General features: G+C 38.3%; 1 protein-coding gene across 4 annotated transcripts in view; it reads right to left on the bottom strand.

Moving 5' to 3' along the window:
- Positions 1-25331, bottom strand: part of ACER3 (alkaline ceramidase 3) — a 157789-nt gene that overhangs the window by 86475 nt on the left and 45983 nt on the right. For all 4 annotated transcript variants that reach the window (XM_070803950.1, XM_019974827.2, XM_070803951.1 and 1 more), the window contains one exon: positions 16235-16345. In XM_070803950.1, the coding sequence (XP_070660051.1) occupies positions 16235-16345 (111 nt within the window). Of the gene's footprint in view, positions 1-16234; positions 16346-25331 lie in introns of those variants that run through there.

The raw sequence follows: 25331 nt of genomic DNA, 5'->3' as shown, positions 1-25331 counted from the left end.
GATGGGAAAACAGTTCAAACAGTGACAGACTTTCTTTTCTTGGGCTCCAAAATCACTGCAGATGGTGACTACAGCCATGAAATTAAAAGACGCTTGCTCCTTGGGAAAAAAGTTATGACCAACCTAGAGACCATACAACAAGGCAGAGACATTACTTTGCCAACACAGGTCCATCCAGTCAAAGCTATGGTTTTTCCAATAGTCATGTATGGATGTGAGAGTTGGACCATTAAGAGAGTTGAAGAATTGATGATTTTGAACTGTGGTGTTGGAGAAGACTCTTGAGAGTCTCTTGGACTGCAAGGAGATCAAACCAGTCAATCCTGAAGGAAATCAACCCTGAATATTCACTGGAAGGACTGATGCTGAAGCTGAAGCTCCAATACGTTGGCCACCTGATGGGAAGAACTGACTCACTGGAAAAGACCCTGATGCTGGCAAAGATTGAAGGCAGGCAGAGAAGGGGACAAGAGGATGAGATGGCTGGATGGCACCACTGACTCGATGGACATGAGTTTCAGCAAGCTCTGGGAGTTAATGATGGACAGGGAAAGCCTAGCATGTTGCAGTCCATGGGGTCGGAAAGGGTCGGACATGAAAGAGCAACTAAACTGAACTACCAACGTTTCACGGCAGTTGTAGCTCAGTTAGTAAAGAATCTGCCTGCAGTGCAGGACACCTGGGTTCGATCCCTGGGTTGGGAAGGAAATGGCAACCCACTCCAGTATCCTTGCCTGGAAAATCTCATGGACAGAGGAGCCTGGTGGGCTGTAGCCCATGGGGTCACAAAGAGTCAGGCATGACTGAGCGACTAATACTTACCAACATTCCAAGCATTTCCACTGGGATAAAGGAGTGAATAAGAGATATATGTTTCCTGTCCTAAGAACTTTTAGGAAGACACTAAAAATATGAGAGAGGCCATTTCAAAGCTAATGGAGACTACGCAAAGGGGTTATACTACCTTGTCTAGTGAGTCAGAAGAGGGATATCAGGGGAAGTAACACATGGAGTTAAATAGGTGAAAAGAACTTTTTAAAATGAGATCATTCTATGTAGAAGGATCATCCAACATAAAGGAATGACAATGCACTTAAAGATGTAAAAGAGCTTGGCTTCAACTATAAACATTGTTGCATCCAGTGAGAATATTGCCGTGATTTGCAGGCAGTAAACTGAGAAGAACTTTTAAAGTCATGCTATGATTTGAACTGCATCCTAAAACACAAAGTAAGTCTTTGAAAAACTACATCCACATACACAAATACATAAGTGCACACACAGATTAACAGGACTGACTTTTGCATTAAAAAAATATCACTGTGGTTACAAGGCAGGAAAATGTTTACAGGAGTAGTTTCCTAACTTTGATAGCAAAAAAAATTGTTTAGGAACTCCATATATGTGTATTTATTTATAAATTGTATACACACTGCTGTGTTAAGATACTACATATATTTTTAAACATGTAAAATAGAAAAAAATTTTTTAAATGATATAAATAAATACAAATAGAGGAGTTACAGCTTTCTTCCTGCACCAACAGATCATTTTTCTCACTACCTGGGGAATGAGCATCCCACTTGATGACTGTCAGTTTTAATGATAAAGACTAAACTCCTTGCAAGGCATACATGGAGCTTCCTAATTTGGCTCCATTCAGTTCATTTTACCGAACTTGTAGTTCAGTTACACCTGACTGCTTACTTCTCTCATCTCAACACTATCATCTTCTAATCTGTTCTGCCTTTGTTCACAGCTTACCCTGTTCTTTCAGCCTGGAACACTTATCCCTTTCATTATTTAATCCTACCTGCCTCTGGTGGCTCAGCGGTAAAGAATCTTCCTACAATCCAGAGATGTGGGTTCAGTCCTTGGGTTGGGAAGATCCCCTGGAGAAGGGAATAGCAACCTACTCCAGTATTTATGCCTGGGAAATCTCACTGACAAAGAAGCCTGGCAGGTACATGAGCTTGCAAGAGATAGACATGACTTATTGACCAAACCACCACCACCTGCCACTAGCCTTTGTCTCTGCTTACTGAAATCTCATGTAACTTCTAGATCCAATTTATTTTGTGATTTTCATTCCTTTCAGCTTTTACCTTGTCAAACAATTTCAAACTTTAGAATGTTGAAAGAATAGTCTAATGAACTCCTGTATATGCTCTATTCAGATTTACCAACTTTAATAATTTACATATGCATATATAAATTATTATCTTTCTGAAACATCTGTGTAAACTGGATGCATCATGTCCCTTTACCCCTTAATACTTCAGTGTATATCCCAAATCCATTTTATTTATTTATTTTTACAACTCAAGCAGGCAAGATTTACTGGGCAAGCAGTAAGCAGAACCATTTTGAGACGTGAGAGTAGACCAACCCCTACAGGAGTAGCCCTGCCCCGTTTTGGCTTCCCTCTTTTATATCTCTTGTTCCCTCCCCTGAGCAGTACCTGCCAGATCCATTTTAAATGGCACGTCCTAACTTAAATCTTCCTCTGTTTTCTCCCCAGTTAAGTCAACCATACAAGGCATCTAAGAAATAATGTTTGACTACACCAGTAGTTATCAGTTTTTGGAAAACACTATTTTGCCTCAAGATCTTTACAACTGCTAGGACCTTGTCCCAGAAACTCCTGATTCAGTGGGTATGCTGGTACCTATATTTTAAAGGCCTATCAATGACTTGTTGAACCTTCAAAGTGAAAGATCACTGTTAAATTCAAAGATTCTAAGACAAAGTATGGTCCAGGTTTCTATAGTTCACTAAAGAATCTCCGACTCAATGGACATGAGTTTGAGTAAACCCTGGGACTTGGTGATGGACAGGGAGGCCTGGCGTGCTGTAGTCCATGGGGTTGCAAAGAGTCGGACACGACAGAATAACTGAACTGAACTGATAGAATCTCTAGAAGCTAGCACAGAACCAGGCACACAGAGAACACTTATTAAGTGTTTGGTGACTGGTTGATTTTTTTTTCTTTCTCCCTTTTTTTCTCTTTTTCCTTCTCCATGATCTAGCATTTCACATTAAAGTAAGAATGTGTGTATGACTAGTAGAGGAAAATGAGGAATGAATTGAGAAAATATAACAGGAGAAATAAATGAGTATCGAAGAGAAAAAAAATATTATTTGGGAATAATGTGGACAACAGAACAGAAAGCCTTGCCTGGCAAGGTAACATCTGAGTCAGAGAGATTCACAGGCAGAGAAAACGCAGAATAAACACACAGTTTGAGTCTAAATATTCAACCTAAAACAACGCTCTGATTCTGTGTGAACACTGCTGATTCTCACTGTTATATGTTAGTGTTCTGTGCTGCCATCACCTCAGGCCCAGGGCGCTCCTCCCCTCTGTCCCCACAGCAGCACGCCTCTTCCATGCAAAGGCCAATTGGGCTCTTGTGGTCTAGGGCACCACCTGGTCTCTAAGTACTTCATGTTTTATCACTTTTCTCTCCTGTATCACCATCGCCACCTGGCTAATGGACTGTGCACAAAGTCTCTAATACCTCCTGTCCCATTTACCTGTGCTTCCTCACTTTCCTGAGTTTTCAAAAAAACTGCCTCCATTTCCTCACCTCTCTTCCCCATCCCTTCCTCAAATCTATTCACACCACTGAAAAAGCCCTTCTCTCTTTTTATCCTCCTCAATCTCTTAATAGTATTTAATAAACAAGACGTGTTCCGCTCTAGTTTTCTGTAACACCTTGTTCTGCTGGTTTTCCTATCTTGGTGTTGCTTCCTCATAGGTTCTTTTGTTGGCTCCTTCTATCCTTAACATGTAAATCAGGGTCTGTAAATTCAAGTGCCTAGAGAGATATTTGACTAAAACATGCTAAGTTAAAAAAAAAAGTAAGAAACAGTGTAGAGACTGTGCTTAACTGGACAGACCATACTAAAGAACAGAGCTTAGGCTGATTGCTCCTGCATAGAAATATAGGCTTAGTGATGCTGCATTTTCAAATTATTCAAGAGAAGGCAAAAATCTGAATTTTTATGGGAACTCTCAATTTTCAAATATGGGAAATTAAAGCATTTTAAAATTTTAAATATGGCAATTAAAACATGTCAGGATGCCAGATTCTGCCTTTGGTGATGAACCTGTGGTATTTATGTTCATCTTTGGGCTTTTTTCTCTCAATATATTCATCCTCTTGGGGATCTCATCAGTTCCCATGGCTTCAAATACCAATTATAACAATGATGTCTACACCTCACCTCTAAAATTCCAATGCCATGTATTTAAATGCCTACTTAGCGCTTCATTTAATGTCTCACAGGCATTTTAAACTCAACATAATCAAAACAATGCCAGATTTTCTCTCTACACAGTTGTCCAAACTGGAAACCTGAAAAGAAACTTTGAAAATCTTTCCTTTTTTCCAACTCCCACTTTTAATCCATTAATGAGTCCAATAGGCATTAACTCCAAAATACATGCTGAGCCATCCACTTTCCATTCCAATCCCAAAGAAAGGCAATGCCAAAGAATGCTCAAACTACCACACAATTGCACTCATCTCACACGCTAGTAAAGTGATGCTTAAAATTCTCCAAGCCAGGCTTCAGCAATACGCGAACCGTGACCTTTCAGATGTTCAAGCTGGTTTTAGGAAAGGCAGAGGAACCAGAGATCAAATTGCCAACATCCTCTGGATCATCAAAAAAGCAAGAGAATTCCAGAAAAACATCTATTTCTGCTTTACTGACTATGTCAAAGCCTTTGACTGTGTGGATCACAATAAACTGTAGAAAATTCTGAAAGAGATGGGAATACCTGACCACCTGACCTGCCTCTTGAGAAATCTGTATGCAGGTCAGGAAGCAACAGTTAGAACTGGACATGGAACAACAGACTGGTTCCAAATAGGAAAAGGAGTTCATCAAGGCTGTATATTGTCACCCTGCTTATTTAACTTATATGCAGAGTACATCATGAGAAACGCTAGGCTGGAAGAAGCACAAGCTGGAATCAAGATTGCCAGGAGAAATATCAATAACCTCAGATATGCAGATGACACCACCCTTACAGCAGATAGTGAAGAAGAACTAAAGAGCCTTATGATGAAAGTGAAAGAGAAGAGTGAAAAAGTTGGCTTAAAGCTCAACATTCAGAAAACTAAGATCATGGCATCCTGTCCCTTCACTTCATGGCAAATAGATGGGGAAACAGTGGCTGACATTATTTTTCTGGGCTTCAAAATCACTGCAGATGGTGATTGCAGCCATGAAATTAAAAGACGCTTACTCCTTGGAAGGAAAGTTATGACCAATCTAGATAGCATATTGAAAAGCAGAGACATTACTTTGTCAACAAACGTCCGTCTAGTCAAGGCTATGGTTTTTCCAGTGGCCATGTATGGATGTGAGAGTTGGACTAGAAAGGAGGCTGAGAGCAGAAGAATTGATGTTTTTGAACTGTGGTGTTGGAGAAGACTCTTGAGAGTCCTTTGGACTGCAAGGAGATCCAACCAGTCCATCCTAAAGGAGATCAGTCTTGGGTGTTCATTAGAAGGACTGATGTTGAAGCTGAAGCTCCAATGCTTTGGCCACCTGATGCGAAGAGCTGACTCACTTGAAAAGACTCTAATGCTGGGAAAGATTGAGGACAGGAGGAGAAGGGGACGACAGAGGATGAGATGGTTGGATAGCATCACCGACTCTATGGACATGGGTTTGGGTGGACTCCGGGAGTTGGTGATGGACAAGGAGGCCTGGCATGCTGTGGTTCATGGCATCGCAAAGAATCGGACACGACTGAGTGACTGAACTGAACTGAACATCCACTTTTCACCAATCTCCACTGATGCTATCCTAGTCTGAGCCACTATCATCTCTCACTTGGGCCATTGCAGTAGTCTCTGTTGACTGGTTTTCCAGCTTGCACTTTTACTGTCCACAAATAGATTCTCCACAGATAGTCAGGGAGATCTTTTAAAAACACAAATAGAATCATGCCACTCTCCTGCTAAAACCCTCCACTGGCTTTTAGAATAATATCCATACTCTTCACTCTGGCCTATGGTGAGACCCAACGTGATCTGGCCCCTGCCTAAATCTCTCCAACATCATGTTCTGCTACTTTCCCTCTTAACTACTAATGAGTATTAAGGGAAAATCAAAAAGTAAACAGATAAAATATGATGCATTAAGTGCTGTGATAAAGATATGCATCGTATTCAGTGGGTCATCTAATTCTATCAAGTGGCTGAGGAAGGTTTAAAAGGAAGGCTTTCTAGAGAAAATGACACTTAAACTGAGTCCTGACTGACATACACGCCAAGTTCACCAAATAAGAGGTTACAAGCAGAGATATAAAAATATATACAGTACTAAAAACAGCTAATAGGCTGATATAGCTTAAGTATAAGGTACATGTGTGAGAGTTATGGAAAATGAGACTTGTTAAGGCAGAGAGTCCAGATTAGGACCAACTTGCCTAGAAATATAGATTTTGAAATAGGTTATCTCATTCAAAGAGAAAATGGTTGAATCAAAAGAGGCACACTCGCCTAAAGAGAACACTGGTAAAATTTAGCTAGTAAGCCAGTTTTCACCAGTGACAAACTACAATTTATCAGCAAGTACATATTTTATAACATATTATTCAAATTGACACAAATAATAAATTCAAGAATAGGAAAGTTGAGTTCTTTTAGCTAAGAAACAAATGCTAAATGTGTAAAAGCAAAACAATACTCATTGATCCTTGAATTATACAGATTAGAAATTTTGACAATATTTTAAAAAAGAATCTAAGCATTGTCCTTTTCTTTCTTTTGCAAAATAAATGATTCAATCACACAGAGAATAAAATATTTAATTAATGTAAGGGTCACCTAGCCAACATTTCATCATAGTCTCCCTTAAAAAGTCTGAGACATCAAAGTGAAAATAAAATTCACATTTTTAGGAATTGTCTAGAGCATTCCGAAAAACAAGTAACAGGGAAAAACAACTTTGCTGACATGGTTATGGCTATACGTAGTGAAAACTGAGGCAGTCAAATTAGTAATGGAACCAGATAAAGAGGTCAAATGCACCAATATATCTAGTTAGAATTTTCTAACTAGATGTTCATACTCACAGCATTTTACCATGGTTTAAAGAGTCTCTCAAGCATATAAACAGAATTTCACCAGGTTGGAACCTCTTGATTCAAATATTTTGGTATGCTACCATCTTTTTCAAGGTTACAACAGACTACAGATATGTTCTGATACACATCTCTTTAATCCATTTGACGTCTGACCACACTGAGGAAACAGTGTACAACTTAACCATCTGAGTGCTCAGAAGCAGGAAACTTTGGAAGATGTGACTATGGCAGAACGGTCAGAGATGTAAAATTACTAGGTTTGAAGATGGGGGAAAAGGGACCAAGTTAAGATGGAAAAGACAGAGTATGTGGGCAGCCACATAAACTGGAAAGGACAAGGAAACTGACTCTCCCCCTACAACCTTCAGAAAGGAACACAGGCTCTCCCCCAACAGCCTTCAGAAAGGACAGATATGTTGACATTAGCCCACTGAGACTTGTATTAGAATTCTAGTTTAAAGAAATGCAAAATAATAAACCTATCCTTTTTTTTGGTACTTTGTTAGAGGAGCAGTAGAAAACCAATACAGGGCTGATTTTGAATATGTTTATTTAAAACAAGCATTAGGTTCTTATTCCCTCTCGTCTTAACAGCAAGTTTTACTGAGATCTATTAGAAAAATAATGAGAGGACATTTTTTGTTTTTCCACTGATCTGTTATGAATATCTCTTCCTTTCATAAAATGTACACATTTGGGATATAATAGAGCAGAAAAATAAACAAAAAGGAAGAAAAAGATAAAGGGACTAGGTAGTTCCAAAGCAGTTATAAACGGGCAGGTAGACTAAAGTGAAATCTGGCTTACTGGAAGAACTGGCAGTTGCTCAGGGACATGGGATGTTAAAACGTAATGTTTTTCACTCTTACCTTCCCTCATTCTTCTTCATTGCACTTGGCACCTTTCCATCATAACGCCACACTGTTAGTACATTGTTGCTGCTGTTTAGTTGCTAAGTCGAGCCCAACTCTTTTGTGACCCCATGGGCTGTTCATGGGATTCTCCAGGCAAGAATACTAGAGTGGGTTGCCATTTCCTTCTCCAGGGGATCTTCCTGACCAAGGGGTTGAACCTGCAACTCCTCTCGAGTTTCCTGCATTGCAGGCGGGTTCTTTTACAGCTGAGCCAGCAGGGAAGCCCTTGTTAGTGCACACTTAATTATAAATTTATCAGATTAATTTGTTTCCCCTGCTAAACTCTAAGCTCCAATGAACAATGGTTTGAGAGCTATGTGTGTGCTAAGTCACTTCAGTCATTCATGTTCAACTCTTTGTGACCCCAAAGACTGCAGCCTGCCATGTTCCTCTGTCCATGGGATTCTCTAGGCAAGAATACTGGAGTGGGTTGCCATGCCCTGCTCCAGGAGAAATTCCCAACCAGGGATCAAACCCATGTTTCTTACGTCTCCTGCAGTGGCAGGCAGGTTCTTTACCACTAGCACCACCTGGGAAGCTTGAGAGTTATAACTAACACATAACTAAGTATAACTGATTTTTAGTAAAAATCTGCCGAATAAATTAAAAAATTACTAAAATAGGCTCTGAGCCAGAACACAATGATCCCTGTAACAATCTGCTCCTAATATACTTCTACACAACATCAAAGTTCCCAATTCTTTCTGCAAAATTTCCCCCAATGCCAAAAAGTTCATATCAATTAAGTAGTTATTATAGATTTTTGGTCATAAATACACACAGAAATGCACTGATTAATACCTCTAATACTTCTTTAAACAGTCGTGGAGAAAGGCATACTTGCCTTGCTTTGACCTTCTAGGAATGCTTCTATTCCTAATGCTAGCTTCAAGATGGATCTGTGTATCTTACCATGTTAAGACAGGATTTGTGAATTCTTATTTCCTTGAGTTTTTCTTTTTAAATTAGAAATGGTTGCTGAATTTTGACAATGGCTTTTACAACATCTATGGAGATAATCACGTAGTTTTTCTTCTTAAATCAATTAATATAGTAAATAGAATTAATGGATCTCTAAAATTTGAATTATCATCCATTCTACAGACAAACTCCAGTTGTCTTGGTGTATTATTTCCCTAATGTGAGACTACATTCTGTTTACTACTTACTACTTTTTAAAAGAAGAAAACAGAAAGATAAATTTACATAGCTTGTTTAATAACACAATTCCAAAAAAGGCTTTTAAAACCAGAAGATGTTTTGTTCTTTAAGTTTGTCACAAATTCATTTGATAGCAAAGCCTGACTTAATTGGAAATGAGGCTATTTATAGTGATTATTAAGCCTAGTTAGTATGAATATTTACATGTTAAGCAGCAATATGGATATGTTCACCTGCAGGGTGCTGTCCCAGGTTTCAGCAGGCTTTATACTATACTAGCAAACATAGTCTATTAATTTTCTAGAATTAAAAAACAATCTGAGTTCAGAAATACTTCTGGTCCCAAGGGTTTGGATAAGGATCTGTTAACATATATTAGTGATATAATGGAAAGAAATTAAAAGAAAGAAATTGAGCTCATGGGCTTTCTCTGAACTTCAGAGAGTGAATTCTATGAGGATGACTTTCCATGAAGAGATACTGATATAAAGAGATCTGTCTAAAAACTACCCCCTAACATTCTTCAGTTAGAAGAAGATTACAGGAAAAAATAATCCAGGAAGTTATGCTCCTCCACACAGTCACAAGAATACTAGAAGAGGGCAGATTACTATATGTAGAATAGTTTCTCCAAACGTCGTATCTGTATAGAGATCAAACAATAACTTGAGGTCTTTAAGTTGCAAAGGAAATCACTTAATAAAGAATGGATCCAGGCTTCCCTGGTAGCTCTGGTAAAGAATCCTCCTGCCAATACAGGAGATACAGGTTCGATCCCTGATCTGGGAAGATCCCACATGCTGCAAAGCAACTAAGCTTGTATGCCACAAGTACTGAGCCTGTGCTCTGGGAGTTGCAACCACTGAGCTCACGTGCCTAAAGCCCATGCTCCACAAGAGAAGCCACAACAAACAGAAGCCCATAAGCGGCAATTAGAGAGTAGCCCCACTCACCGCAACTAGAGGAAAGCCCACACAGCAGTGAAGACCCAGCATAGCCAAAAATAAATACATAAAATTAAAAAGGATAGATTTCCTCTCTCTGTATACATATATATATATAAGACACAGATCCTTGCAAGAGAGAATAAAAAATCCTCAAAATCAGAGAGACAAATAAGACTTACCTAATCTTGAACAATTAGGAGTGGTTGTTTGGATTCTACTTGTCAAGGACAAGAGGAAAAGTAGCTGCATTCTTCTGCAGAAGAGTCTCAGCACCTATACATGCTACCACTGATATAAAATGTTCTCTCTATATTTATTCTGCTCTACTATTTTCTTTCTTCCTTCCATACCACCTCTGAGATGTAGGAACTAAACATCCCTTCTTCTCTCACACAATATGCACATTCCTCCATGTCCTGTGTCCACTGGGTTTTATTTTTTAAACCAGAATTGAGATATACCATCAAATTCACTCAGGGTAAGTGTACAGTTTTAAGAATTTTAGTAAATTTAAAGAGTTGTGCTACCATCATCACAATCCAGTTCTATGAGAATTCCCTCAACCCCCAATTTCTCTTATGCCTATTAGCAGTCAACATCCACTCTAAATCACAAGTAACTAATTATTTGCTCTTCATCTGTATAATTTTACTTCTTCTAGAAATTTCATATGAATAGGATCATACAATCTGTGGTCCTTTGCATCTTTTGGTTCCTTTCACTTGGCATAATGTTTTTTTAGGTTCATTAATGATGTTATATGTAGCAGTAGTTCGATCCTTTGGTTTGCTAATAATTTACATAGGATATTTGCACTGATAATCATGATATTAGTTCTTAAATTTATTTTTATGGCATTTTATTAGGTTTGCCTCATAAAAAGAATTTGGAAGTCTTCTTTCATTATCTATGCTTTGGAAAAATTTATGTAGCATTGGAACTATCTGGTCTTTGAAAGTTTACTAGAACTCTTTGAAACTATCTGGACACAGCACTGCTTGCGGAGGAATTCCTTAATAAGTTACTCTATTTCCTAAATAAAAATTAGCTGATAAAACTTTCTATCTTTTGGATCAATTCTGACAAATTGCATTTTCCTAGGAAATTAGCCAATTCTAATACATGGAGGTTTTAAAATTCTTGCTTTTGTTTCAGTGGACATTTCCTCTTTGTCATTTCTTATTTTTTAAAATATTTTATTCATTCATTTATTTTTGGCTGCACTGAGTGTTGGTTGAACCATGTGGGCTTAGTTGACCCACAGCAAGTGGGATCTTAGTTCCCCGACCAGGGATCAAACCCTCATTGCCTGCATTGGAAGGCAGCTTCTTAACCACTGGAACATCAGGGAAGTCCCCATTTCTTATTTCAGTGTTCATGTTTGCTTTTTTAAAAAATTATTGATTCATTTATTTTTGGCCATATGAAATGGCATGTGGGATCTTAGTTCCCTGACCAGGGATCAAAACAGCATTCCCTGCACTGGAAGCACAGAGTTTTAACCATTGGACAGCCAGGGAAGTCCTTGCTTCTTTCTTCTAAAGTTAGCTAGTTGTCTACTTTTTTCTTAAAAAAATAGATTTTGATTTGTTAATTAGATCTACAGTTTTCTGTTCTCTATCTTGTCACTTTCTGCTTTTATCTTTATTTTATGGTCTTTTTCTTGCCTTTAGAGTTGGGATTTTAATTAATTTTTCACTTTTCATTTTTATCTTTTATTATTATTTGTTTAAGCCTATGGATTATCCTCTGATGGTGGCTTTATATAAATCTCCATAGATTCTGATATGCAGACTTTTTGTTGCAACTGTATTTTAGGAATCCTGTAATTTTCATTTCTATATTCCCTTTCAACCAAGAGTTAGTAGAAGATTTAAAATTTTAAATAGCAAGAGTTTTTTTATGGTTTGAATTTGTTGTTAATTTCTAGCATGGATGCACTATGACCAGAGGATGTTGTTTTAATATTTCTACTTAATAGAACTTACTGTTTTGTTTTTATAAATGTTCTATGCATACTTCAAAAGAGGATATATTCTGTTCTCAAGGTGTAAACTTCAGCATAAAGCCATGCTGCTGCTGCTGCTAAGTTGCTTCAGTCGTGTCCGACTCTGTGCGACCCCATAGACGGCAGCCCGCCAGGCTTCCCTGTCCCTGGGATTCTCCAGGCAAGAACACTGGAGTGGGTTGCCATTTCTCCAATGCATGAAAGTGAAAAGTGAAAGTGAAGTCGCTCAGTCGTGTCCGACTCATAGCGACCCCATGGACTGCAGCCTACCAGGCTCCTCTGCCCATGGGATTTTCCAGGCAAGAGTACTGGAGTGGGGTGCCATTGCCTTCTCCGAGCATAAAGTCATAAAATCAACTTTATTGGTTATGCTCTTTAGGTCTTCCAGATATTGGTTGATATATTTTGTTCACCTCATTTGTCTTGTACTGAATTGTAGCATATTAAAATATTGTTATTCTATTTTACTAGACCATATAATGTCCATACACTATTCTTTGGTCCTTATCCTATCATTGTTTTAATCTTAGATTTATAGTTAAATGTATTAAAAGTTCATTATCAGACATTTTGCCCAAGTCTGCCTAGTTTTCTCCTAGTTGAATGAACATCGTTCTCCAGACAACACAGTCAATAGAGCTTTCTGTACTGAAGGTGATGTTTTATATCTGCACTGCCCAACGTGGCAGCCATAAGCCATATTTGGGTACTAAGCACTTGAAACATGGCTAATGTGACAGAGGAACTGAAATTTACATTTTATTTAACTTTCATTTATTTAAATTTAAACTGCCACATGTGGCTGCTGCTGCTGCTGCTAAGTCGCTTCAGTCATGTCCGACTCTGTTTGACCCCATAGACAGAAGCCCGCCAGGCTCCCCCATTCCTGGGATTCTCCAGGCAAGAACACTGGAGTGGGTTGCCATTTCCTTCTCCAATGAGTGGAAGTGAAAAGTGAAAGGGAAGTCGCTCAGTCGTGTCCAACTCTTAGCGACCCCATGGACTGCAGCCTACCAGGCTCCTCCATCCATGGGATTTTCCAGGCAAGAGTACTGGAGTGGGGTGCCATGTGGCTAGCAGCTACTAAATTAGACAGAGCAATACTCATGGATTCATCTGGAAGGAGTCATGTGTGTAGTTTTCAATGAGTACTTGTATGTTTAAAACTGTTTTTCCACAACCTAGATACCTGAAAAACAATTTGGTTAGGATATAAAATCCTTGGTTTGCACTAAAAATGCAGTTACACTGATGCTTTTCTTTTTTATGTTGCTGAGGTCTAGTGCCAGTCTAATTTTCTTGCCCTTATGAGTAATCTGGTCTTCTTCCCTAGAGCTGTGAGAATTTTTTTTTTTCATTTTTAAAATCCAGTAATCTTACTAGTCTTTTTCAGAGTTGACCATTCCAAGTCAGTTTTACAATACAAAAATGCACCTTTCAAAATCTAGATTCAGGTCTTCTTCCATTTTCAAAAAGTCATCTTTCAAATTATTTTTAAAACTATAGTTTTAAATATAAGATCTGTATCATTGTTTTATTTTCCTTTTTCAGGAACTTCAATTAAATTATATTGAATCTTCTTTGCCTGTCTTCCATTTCAGTACTTTTTCTCTTACTCTTTATTTCTTTATCTCATTTTCATTCTCTTGCTGTGTCTTTTTCTTTTTCCTTTCTTAAACAGTCTTTATTAAATACTCAACACGTTGTAATTCAGGATTCATTTCTTTCCTAAGTTTAATCAATTTAATTTTATTTCTTTTGGGAGGTGAGGAAGCTATTTCCGTTAATATTTTTTAATTAATTTTTATTGGTGTTATTAGTTTTTAAATTTTTATCCATTTTTGGTTTGAGGCTAATTCAGTTAGGAATATCGTGCTGCAGTTTCTTTCTGCTTTATAATTAGTAGTGGGAAAAGAATAACCACGAATCAAAAGGTATTGATTCTCATTTTCTGTTTTCTTATTACAGTAACTGCATAGATGCAGACTGACTTTGGTGGGGTCTATTTTGTGGAAAGAGTAAAGGTTTGGGGTGGCTTAAAAGATTCCTAGTTTGAGACTGCCCCCTTCTGAATAAAGAAGGTTACATTCCCTTTTCATATATATGTGTTTGTTTTGGGAGCAGGGGGAGAGGGCCAAGCAGGGAGAAGGGTCTAATGTATTTTAGTTATTTTGTTTCAGTAGGATCTTAATTCCTGCCTCTAACTTCATTCTTTTCCAACACATCTCCAAAGGCTATCTCCTTTCCCAGAAGCAATACCTTTTCAAAACTGCCACATGAGGCCTCGCATACTTTCAAGTCTTTTACTGTGTACTTGCCACTACTATGATTTACCAGCTCTTAGAATGTTTTCAGAAATTTTGCATTTATCGTGAAACTTTCCCTTTCTCTTGGTGTTTTGTCAGACTAAGTCCTCAAATCTTCTCTCCTCTTTTCCACATAGTTTTTCAAACCTCCCAAAGTCTAAAACATTAAAGACAGTTCTGTTAGAATTTGGTATTTATTTCATGTTTAAAAATTATCTGAAGTTCATAGTATTCTTTTTCTTTCAGTAAGGCTGAAAGTGTGAGCTAAAAGTGGCTTATTTACTTTCCTTCTAATCTGTACGGTTGTCCACAAGGATGAGAGGACAAACTCTAAGGTCAGTATTATTCTAAGGCAACTTGGAAGTCCCTCAAATCTTTTTATTCTGTTATTACTGATTGTGATTTGTCAGTATTTTACAAACATTCTTAAAACACCCCAGGAAATAAAGCAAAGGGTTAAGTTTGTGAACAAGTCTTCCTACTGAAGATCAATCAAGTAACTTTCTCAAAACACTACATAAGAGACACAAAAATTAAACTCTCTCATCAGTTCAGTTCAGTTGCTCAGGCGTGTCCAACTCTTTGTGACCCCATGGACTGCAGCACACCAGGATTCCCTGTCCATCACCAACTCCAGGAGTTTATCCAAAATCATGTCCATTGAGTCGGTGATGCCATCCAACCATCTCATCCTCTGTCATCCCCCTCTCCTCCCACCTTCAATCTTTCCCAGCATCAGGGTCTTTTCAAATGAGTCAGTTCTTCTCATGAGGTGGCCAAAGTATTGGAGTTTCAGCTTTAGCATCAGTCCTTCCAATGAATATTCAGGACTGATTTCCTTTAGGATGGACTGGGTGGATCTTCTTGCAAAACAAGGGACTCTCAAGAGTCTTCTCCAACACCACAATTCAAAAGCATCAATTCTTCAGCACTCAGCTTTCTTTAAAGTCCATCTCTCACATCCATACATGACCACTGGAAAAACTCTCATACACAGTGACTAATATGATTATATAGAATCAGATATGATACACTATATCTTACAGTTTTGTGGTAATTAGATAAATATTACTGTGTAAATAATATCTACCTTGAATTAAAACCAAAGAAACTGTTTAGCTTAGAAAGTTATATAAAATACAGACTAGAACCTACTTTCTTTGCTAGTTTTGTTTTTATGATGATAATGCATGAACATGAAAGAGTGATTTTTCCATCTTAGACTCCGATAAAGTTCACTTATACTCCATGTCACATTTACTGAGGACCACTAACTTGCCAGACAACCAGTATACAAATATAACTAAGATACAGTCTCTGTCTCATAAACAGGTAGAGAATAGGAGTAAACTGTAAAAAGTTAGATACAATAGAATAGTCCTTACAAAAAATTTTATAACTCTAGCAGGGTGAGCAGGGAGGAAGATGGGAATAAAATCAGGCAGGAATACAAACAAAGCGTTAACTTTTTACGTTTATTTCTTTAAAAAGGAAAAAGTAAAATCTGAAACAAATATTCCAAAATATTAAGATCTGACAAAGGAGGAAGGTAGGATACATAGGTATATTTGCTATATTATCCTTGTTCTTTTCTGGATGCTTGAAATATCTTGTGGTTTTTTTTTTTAATTTACTCAAAATACAGTTCAAATACTGGCAAGATTGGTGTAATTTTATTCAGAACTTTCAGAATATGCTACAATTTTAAGAATGAATAAGAAAAACCGACTGTTTGAATCCTGTACATCATTTTTTTACATCATTCTTAGATGAAGTGTTATACATACCTGTGAGTGCTAAATAAGAAGCAATGTACCGCTTTTCCAGTCCACTTCTAACACTCTGCATCGCACCAAAAATTGGAGGTAAAATCATAATCAGGTTACTCACTGTATTCCCTACAGGAAAAGAAAAGCACAAGAAGATAATGAGATTAATCAATATTAATTTAAATTAAAAGGAGGTGGCTCAGTGCTACAGATTTCACCTGCCAATGCAGAAGACGCAGGAGACATGGGTTCGGTCCCTGGGTTGGGAAGATCCTCTGGAGAAGGAAATGGCAAGTCACTCCAGTACTCTTGTCTAGAAAATCCCAGGGGCAGAGGAGCCTGGTGGGCTACAGTCGGTGGGGTCACAAAGAGTTGGACACCACTGAGTGACTAAGCACACAGACATGCACTTAAAGATACACAGTCAGCCTTTAGCAAAAATCAAGTAGGTGACTTCTTAGAAAGATGATGGAAAGATATTTAAAAGGTGCTAAAGGAAAATAATTTTCTCCTCAACAAAAATTTCTTATAGATATTGAAGCAAAACAAAGATACTTTCAAACAAATGAAACTAAGAATTTTCAATCAGAACATCCACTAGAGAACTAAATTCTCAAGGTAAAAAGCAAAAGTATCTCAGAATAAACCTCAAAGATAACAACAAAAATTGAGTTGGAAAAAGCAGCTTATACCAATGCTTCTGAAAGAGTGGTCCATTTTGCCTTAAAAAAAAAAACATTTTACTTGTTTAGATTTCATCATTCATCTTCATGAAGTTTCTTCAAGGATTTATAGGTACTGTATTGCTTGACTTCCTAAGTGCTTGAGAATATTGTCTTTTGCCTTTATACTCAAAAGATAACTTAGTTATAAAATTTTGGTGTCTTTTTTTCAAAAGTTGGTAAGTACTATTATACTGTCTTCCAGACTGAATATTACTATGAAGAAGTTTAAAGCTAGTCTGAATTTTTTGTATGTGACTTCCTTTTTCGTCTGTACTCCTGATGAATTCTTTCTTTCTACTTGACTGTGTATTTGAGTACAACTGGGCATCCAGATAAGACAGATTTTATACCTACCCTATCTCTATATACAGCTAAGTAAATAACAGTATTAAATTAAAGACATTGTTGACTCTAGTTAGACTGACAATCTAACTACAGCTGTGGTGCTACAGATATAACTTACAATAACCTCAGCACATGTCATATACCTAGGTACAAATCTAACAAAAGGTGTGCAAGATATAATACTAATAAAACTCCCAGCAGATTTTTGGGGAACAAATTGATAACCTGATTCTAAACTGTATATGAAAATTTAAAAGGCCAAAAAGAGTCAAGACATCTTGTGTACCAACAAAACTAGAGTATTTATATAACTAGATATCAAGGCCTATTAAGAAGATAAAGAAGTAGAACAAATAAGATTGCAAGAACAATCTAAAATTTAGCCACTTGATTCATGACAAACACGACCCTGAATACAGTATGAAAAAGATAATCTTTTCAATAAAGGTAAATGGATCAATTGGATATTTAATTTACATGGGAAAAAAAATGAACCTGGACCCCAACCTCACACTTCTTATACAAAAAATAAATTCCAGATGTACTACAGATCTAAATGTGAAAGGTAGAACAGTATAATTTTTAGAAGAAAACATGGGAGAACATCTTCATGACCTAGAAGTAGCAAAGAGTTTTTCAATAGGACACAAAAACAATTAACCACAAAAGCAAAAAGATTAAACAGTCAAGAAGATAAGACTACAAAAAGAATACATTTGAATCAGTTCTAATGAGATGGATGAAACTGGAACCTATTATACAGAGTGAATTAAGCCAGAAAGAAAAACACCCATACAGTATACTAACACATATATATGGAATTTAGAAAGATGGTAACAATAACCCTGTGTACGAGACAGCAAAAGAGACACTGATGTATAGATCAGTCTTATGGACTCTGTGGGAGAGGGAGAGGGTGGGGAGATTTGGGAAAATGGCATTGAAACATGTATAATATCATGTATGAAACGAGTCGCCAGTCTAGGTTCGATGCACGATACTAGATGCTTGGGGCTGGTGCGCTGGGACGACCCAGAGGGAGGGTATGGGGAGGGAGGAGGGAGGAGGGTTCAGGATGGGGAACACAGGTATACCTGTGGCGGATTCATTTCGATATTTGGCAAAACTAATACAATATTGTAAAGTTTAAAAATAAAATAAAAATTTTAAAAAAAAGAAGATAAGACTTTAAATCAAGAAGAATAAAAGGTTGTTTTTAAAAAGATAATTTAAAGAATAATTGATATGAAATGACTTTGTAAACAAGAGGATAAATACATACTAATTTAAATTTACTGAACAAAAAGAATGTACAAAAACTTATCACAGACTGAAATTTTTGGTTAAAAATGCTATTAGTCTGGGTCCAATCAAGAGAGACAAGCCACAGTTATTTGAACAGGAAAAGTTTGCTATAAAGAGTCATTAAATATAAGAGGGAATTGTAGTAATGAGAGATTGGCTGAGCTGTACTAAGTTGCTTCAGTCATCCGACTCTTTGAAACCCTATGGAATGCAGTCCACCAGGCTCCTCTGTTCGTGGGATTCTCCAGGCAAGAATATTGAAGCGGGTTGCCATGCCCTTCTCCAGGGGATCTTCCTGACCCAGGGATGGAACCTGTGTCTCCTGCATCAGCAAGCAGGTTCTTTACCACTAGTGCCACCTGGGAAGCCCAAAAGACTGGCTCAGTTCGGTTCAATCACTCAGTCGTGTCCAGCTCTTTGCAACCCCATGGACTACAGCATGCCAGGCTTCCCTGTCCATCATCAACTCCCAGAGCTTTCTCAAATTCACGTCCATCGAGTCAGTGATGCCATTCAACCATTTCATCCTCTATCGTTCCCTTTTCCTCCTGCCTTCAATCTTTTCCAGCATCAGGGTTTTCCCTAATGAGTCAGCTCTTTGCATCAGGTGGCCAAAGATTCAGCTTCAGCATCAATCCACCCAGTGAATTTTCAGGGTTTATTTTCTTTAGGATTGACTGTTTTGATCTCCTTGCAGTCCAAGGGATGCTTAAGAGTCATCTCCAACACCACAGTTCAAAAACACCAATTCTTCAACACTCAGCTTTCTTCACGGTCCAACTCTCACATCCATACACAACTACTGGAGAAACCATAGCTTTGACTAGACGGACCTTGGTCGACAAAGTAATGTCTCTGCTTTTTAATATGCTGTCTAGGTTGGTCATAGCTTTTCTTCCAAAGAGCAACCGTCTTTTAATTTCATGGCTGCACTCACCAACTGCAGTGATTTTGGAGCTCCAAAAAAAATAAAGTCTGTCACTGTTTCCATTGTTTAGCCATCTATTCGCCACGAAGTGATGGGACCAGATGCCATGATCTGTGCTTTTTGAATGTTGAGTTTTAAGCCAGCTTTTTCACTCTCTGCTTTCACTTTCATCAAGAGACTCTTCAGTTCCTCTTCACTTTCTGCCATAAGGGCAGTGTCATCTCCGTATCTGAGATTATTGATATTTCTCCCAACAATCTTGATCCCAGCTTGTGCTTCATCCAGCCCAGGATTTTGCATGATGCACTCTACATGTAAGTTAACAGGGTGACAATATATAGCCTTGACATACTCCTTTCCCAGTTTGGAACCAGTTTGTTGTTCCATGTCCAGTTCTGCGGCTTCTTGACCTACAATACAGGTTTCTCAGGAGGCAGGTAAGGTGGTCTGGTATTCCCCATCTCTTGAAGAATTTTCCACAGTTTGTTGTGATCCACACAGTCAAAGGCTTTAGTGTAGCCAATAAAGCAGAAGTAGATGTTTTTCCAGAACTCTCTTGCTTTTTCAGTGATTCAATGGATGTTAGCAATTTGACCTCTGGTTCCTCTGCCTTTTCTAAATCTAGCTTGAACATCTGGAGGTTCTTGGTTAATGTACTGTTAAAGCCTAGCTTGGAGAATTTTGAGCATTACTTTACTAGCATGTGAGATGAGTGCAACTGTGTGGTAGTTTGAGCATTCTTTGGCATTGCCTTTCTTTGGGATTGGAATGAAAACTGACCTTTTCCAGTCCTGTGGCCACTGCTGAGTTTTCCAAATTTGTTGGCACATTGAGTGCAGCACTTTCACAGCAACATCTTTAAGGATTTGAAATAGCTCAACTGGAATTCCATCACCTCCACTAGCTTTGTTCATAGTGATGCTTCCTAAGGCCCACTTGACTTCACATTCCAGGATGTCTGGCTCTAGGTGAGTGATCACACCATTGTAGTTACCTGGGTCATTAAGATCTTTTTTTGTATTGTTCTGTTCGTCCAGTCAAGGCTTTGGTTTTTCCTGTGGTCATGTATGGATGTGAGAGTTGGACTCTGAAGAAGGCTGAGCACCAAAGAATTGATGCTTTTGAACTGTGGTGTTGGAGAAGACTCTTGAGAGTCCCTTGGAAACTGCAAAGAGATCCAACCAGTCCATTCTGAAGGAGATCAGCCCTGGGATTTCTTTGGAAGGAATGATGCTAAAGCTGAAACTCCAGTACTTTGGCCACCTCATGTGAAGAGTTGACTCATTGGAAAAGACTCTGATGCTGGGAGGGATTGGGGGCAGGAGGAGAAGGGGACGACAGAGGATGAGATGGCTGGATGGCATCACTGACTCGATGAACGTGAGTCTGAGTGAACTCTGGGAGTTGGTGATGGACAGGGAGGCCTGGCGTGCTGTGATTCATGGGGTCGCAAAGAGTCGGACACAACTGAGCGACTGATCTGATCTGATCTGTATATTCTCGCCAACTCATCTTAATATCTTCTGCTTCTGTGAGGTCCATACCATTTCTGTCCTTTATCATGCCTATCTCTGTTTCCTTGGTATTTCTAATTATCTTGAAGAGATCTTAGTCTTTCCCATTCTATTGTTTTCCTCTATTTCTTTGCACTGATCACTTAGGAAGGCTTTCTTATCTCTCCTTTCTATTCTTCAGATGGATATCTTTCTTCTTCTCCTTTGTCTTTCACTTCTCTTCTTTTCTCAGCTATTTGTAAGGCCTCCTGAGACAACCGTTTTGCCTTTTTGCATATCTTCTTCTTGGGGATGGTTCTGATCACCACCACCTACACAATGTTAGGAACCTCTATCCATAGTTCTTCAGGCACTTTGTCTGTCAGATCTAATCCCTTGATTCTATTTGTCACTTCTACTGTATAATAGTAAGGGATTTGATTTCAGTTCAGTTCAGTCACTCAGTCGTGTCCAACTCTTTGCGACCCCATGAATCACAGCACACCAGGCCTCCCTGTCCATCACCAGCTCCTGGAGTTCACCCAGACTCACATCCATCGAGTCAGTGATGCCATCCAGCCATCTCATCCTCTGTCGTCCCCTTCTCCTCCTGCCCCCAATCCCTCCCAGAATCAGCCTTTTCCAATGAGTCAACTCTTCGCATGAGGTGGCCAAAGTACTAGAGTTTCAGCTTTAGCATCATTCCTTCCAAAGAAATTCCAGGGCTGATCTCCTTCAGAATGGACTGGTTGGATCTCCTTGCAGTCCAAGGGACTCTCAAGAGTCTTCTCCAACATCACAGTTTAAAAGCATCAATTCTTCGGCACTCAGCCTTCTTCACAGTCCAACTCTCACATCCATACATGACCACTGGAAAAACCATAGCCTTGACTAGACGAACCTTTGTTGGCAAAGTAATGTCTCTGCTTTTGAATATGCTATCTAGGTTGGTCATAACTTTCCTTCCAAGGAGTAAGCATCTTTTAATTTCATGGCTGCAGTCACCATCTGCAGTGATTTTGGAGCCCCCCAAAATAAAGTCTGACACTGTTTCCCCATCTATTTCCCATGAAGTGATGGGACCGGATGCCATGATCTTCGTTTTCTAGATGTTGGTTGAGCTTTAAGCCAACTTTTTCACTCTCCACTTTCACTTTCATCAAGAGGCTTTTTAGTTCCTCTTCACTTTCTGCCATAAGGGTGGTGTCATCTGCATATCTGAGGTTATTGATTTAGGTCATACCTAAATGGTCTAGTGGTTTTCCCTAATTTCCTCAATTTAAGTCTGAATTTTGCATAGGAAACTGGAATGTTAGGGCCATGAATCAAGGTAAATCAGAAGTGGTCAAACAGGAGATGGCAAGAGTGAATATCAAACACCCTTAGGAACTTGTCCTTAATCTGCCCTCTAGGATGCCAGGGAAAAGTGATCACCTGGAGTGGGAAGCTAATGGCCACTGGTGCTGCTGACTGCAGTAGTGAATGAGCTGGCACTGGAGAAGCCACGTAAGCTTCAGGATCTGGGCACTGCATGGGACAGAAGCTGGATGAACACTTACACAGCAAGGGTCAGGCACTTAAGAAGCCACAAAGCCAGCACACCAGAACCAGGAAGGGAAACTCTTCCTCTTGCAATGTCTCTCTAGCGCCCTCTACTGACAAAATTTAACATCTGGCTAGTTGGCAAAGGAAACAAATTTAAACCGCACAGGTCCATTTTCACAGACCACGCAATGAATGATGAATTTAGATCCAAGAGATAATATACTGATAACTCATTGATAACAATGATAAAACTATGTTTTTACCAAAACATATGTTTATTATTGCTGGGCCAAACTATGCTTGGTGATGGTTCCCCAAGCACCAAAGTAAGAGTTTTAAGATAGTAAAGCAACGGATTTTTTTTTTCTACAATGTGGTTATCCTGTTTTTATAATTTAAGATTAAAATATTAATAATATAATTATAGAAAATAAAGGCTAGATTTCTTCTACTAAGAGTTTAATTGATCTTGAGCTGCTTCCAGAAAATTCAATTAAAACAGGGTTTTTCCCCTCAGAAGTAAAACTGGAGATTCATTCATATACCACACAATAGTATACTAAAACTTTAAAGTAGGAAAAATCTTTTTTTTTTTTCTAGAGGGAATCCTGTTTGGATATGGACAAAAGGGATTTTTTTAACTCTAAAAACTATGGTATTTTTATACTCTGAAACATAGTATCTTTGAATTCTCCTCTCAATACAAATTATGGGTGAGGCTGACAACATTTCAGTAATTTCAAAATTTATTAATCGGTAAAGTCATCTTTTAGCAAATGATAAGAAAACTCAAGTATCTAAAGTATAAGAAAGAAGGTCAGGGGAAACAGGTAATGTGCAAAAGAGTTAAGTTTGAAATAATGCTGAATGACTTCGCAGTAGCAGTAGCAATGCTGAATGAAGATGCAGTAGCTTCAGCATGACAGTAGGTGGAGCCTACAGTGCGCTCAGCAGTCTTAAAACGGCTCCTAAATTGGGCAAAATACATGAGTCCCGGGGCAACAGAGTAGACAATTTACAGCTCAGCTGTATTTACAATTGTATAACCACTACCCAGAGCTAAGGGTGAAAAAAGAGAACCATTAAAACCTGGTGAAGCTGAAAAAGTGATCTATACTGCTTCACTGCCACTGCCAAGGAGCCCTCCCAAGCAGTTAGCAAATGAGCTAGATGAAATCAGTTACCGGTTTGAGCCTGAAAGCAACCTGGTACCTTCCTCAAAGCAAGTTCATTTTGTCAAATATTTTACTGCCTATCCAAGTGTTCAAATAATGTAAAAGACTCTCAGAGCTTCAGAGTCTTTGGAGCTGGAAAAAGGGAAATCAACTCATTTAATCTCCTCAATTATAGAAGGCAACATTCTGTTTATACCTATTAGCACTTTCTGTGTGAATCTGGCGATTTATTTATGCTTAAGTCTTAGTTTCTTGACCTATAAAACACAGGAAAATACTATTTAAATAATTAAAATGATGAAAATAAATACAACCAAATAACACAATATAAAGATTATTTCTGATATGAGAAAGATCCATGGAACATTATATAGGAACTTCCACAATCTTCCTGTGCTAAAAATTAAGTGCTGCCTGGGAATTGTCTTAATACTTAAATCAGTTCAAGAGCAGTTGTCACAAGGGAGAAAGTCCGTCTTCCAATCCAGACAAGGAAAGTTGAGTATTCTGATTCACCAAGTTTAAAATATACATATATGTACATGTGTGTGTGTGTGTTACAGGTGCTCCTTAGCAGCTATTTTTTTTTTTAAGTCTTTGCTAAATTTGTTACAGTACTGCTTCTGTCTTATGTTTTAGTTTTTTGGCCACAAGGTATATGGGATCTTAGCTCCCTGACCAGGGATCAAACCTGTACCTCCTGCATTGGAAGGCGAAGTCTTAACCACTGGAGCACCAGGGAAGTCCCTCCTTAGCAGTTTTTAATTAAGACAGATAACAGAATAAAAACAAAAAACCAATACAGGTTTGTCTTTAAAAAGTGATAAACACAAAGCAAATTCAATTTGACAAACATTCATTAAGAATTTTTTATGGGCAAAGCACTGAGTCAGGAGATAGGAAGAAAGGTTAGCAACCCTGGTTCCTGTCCTGAGAAAGTATACACACACACACACACACACACACACACACACACACACAATATTTAGTAGGAAAGACAAACAGATAAGCAACCAATAACGGAGAGTGGCAGGATGAAACAGCACAAACAGTATACAGAGGGAACCCAAGAAGGGCTTCAGTAAGGAGGTAGCACTTGACCTGTCTTGAAAGAAGGAAAGGTAAGTATTTATCATTATCAATACAAGAAGCACCTTTTTTCCTCTGCAGCACATACAGTAGCTTCAAAACATTATTTAATTTATGAAAATTGTTTTTTCACATTATTTTTTAAAAACATCTCACACTTTCACTTTATTGCATTTAAGTTTTAACAAAAATATTTTAAAATTACATATAATAAAAATGGAAATAATCACATTAAATTCAAGAAGAAGTACATTTTAGATTTGGGAAGAAAGGCCAAAAATATAGGAGTAAAGACGTGAGAGAACTGGGGAGCTCCTATCAATTACAGCTCAGGTGAACTCTTGCCTAACAGGACAGCGGTTATAGGGCGGGAAAGAATAGCAAAAAGAGCACTGGTGGTAGTTTAGTCGGCAAGTGGTGCTCAACTCTTGTGACCCCATGGACTGTTACCCGCCATACTCCTCTCTCCATGGGATTTCCCAAACAAAAATACTCGAGTGGGTTGCCATT

Source organism: Bos indicus, chromosome 15 (assembly GCF_029378745.1).
Source record: "Bos indicus isolate NIAB-ARS_2022 breed Sahiwal x Tharparkar chromosome 15, NIAB-ARS_B.indTharparkar_mat_pri_1.0, whole genome shotgun sequence".
NCBI classification, from domain to species: Eukaryota; Metazoa; Chordata; class Mammalia; order Artiodactyla; family Bovidae; genus Bos; species Bos indicus.
This window is presented reverse-complemented; position numbering and strand designations above follow the sequence as displayed.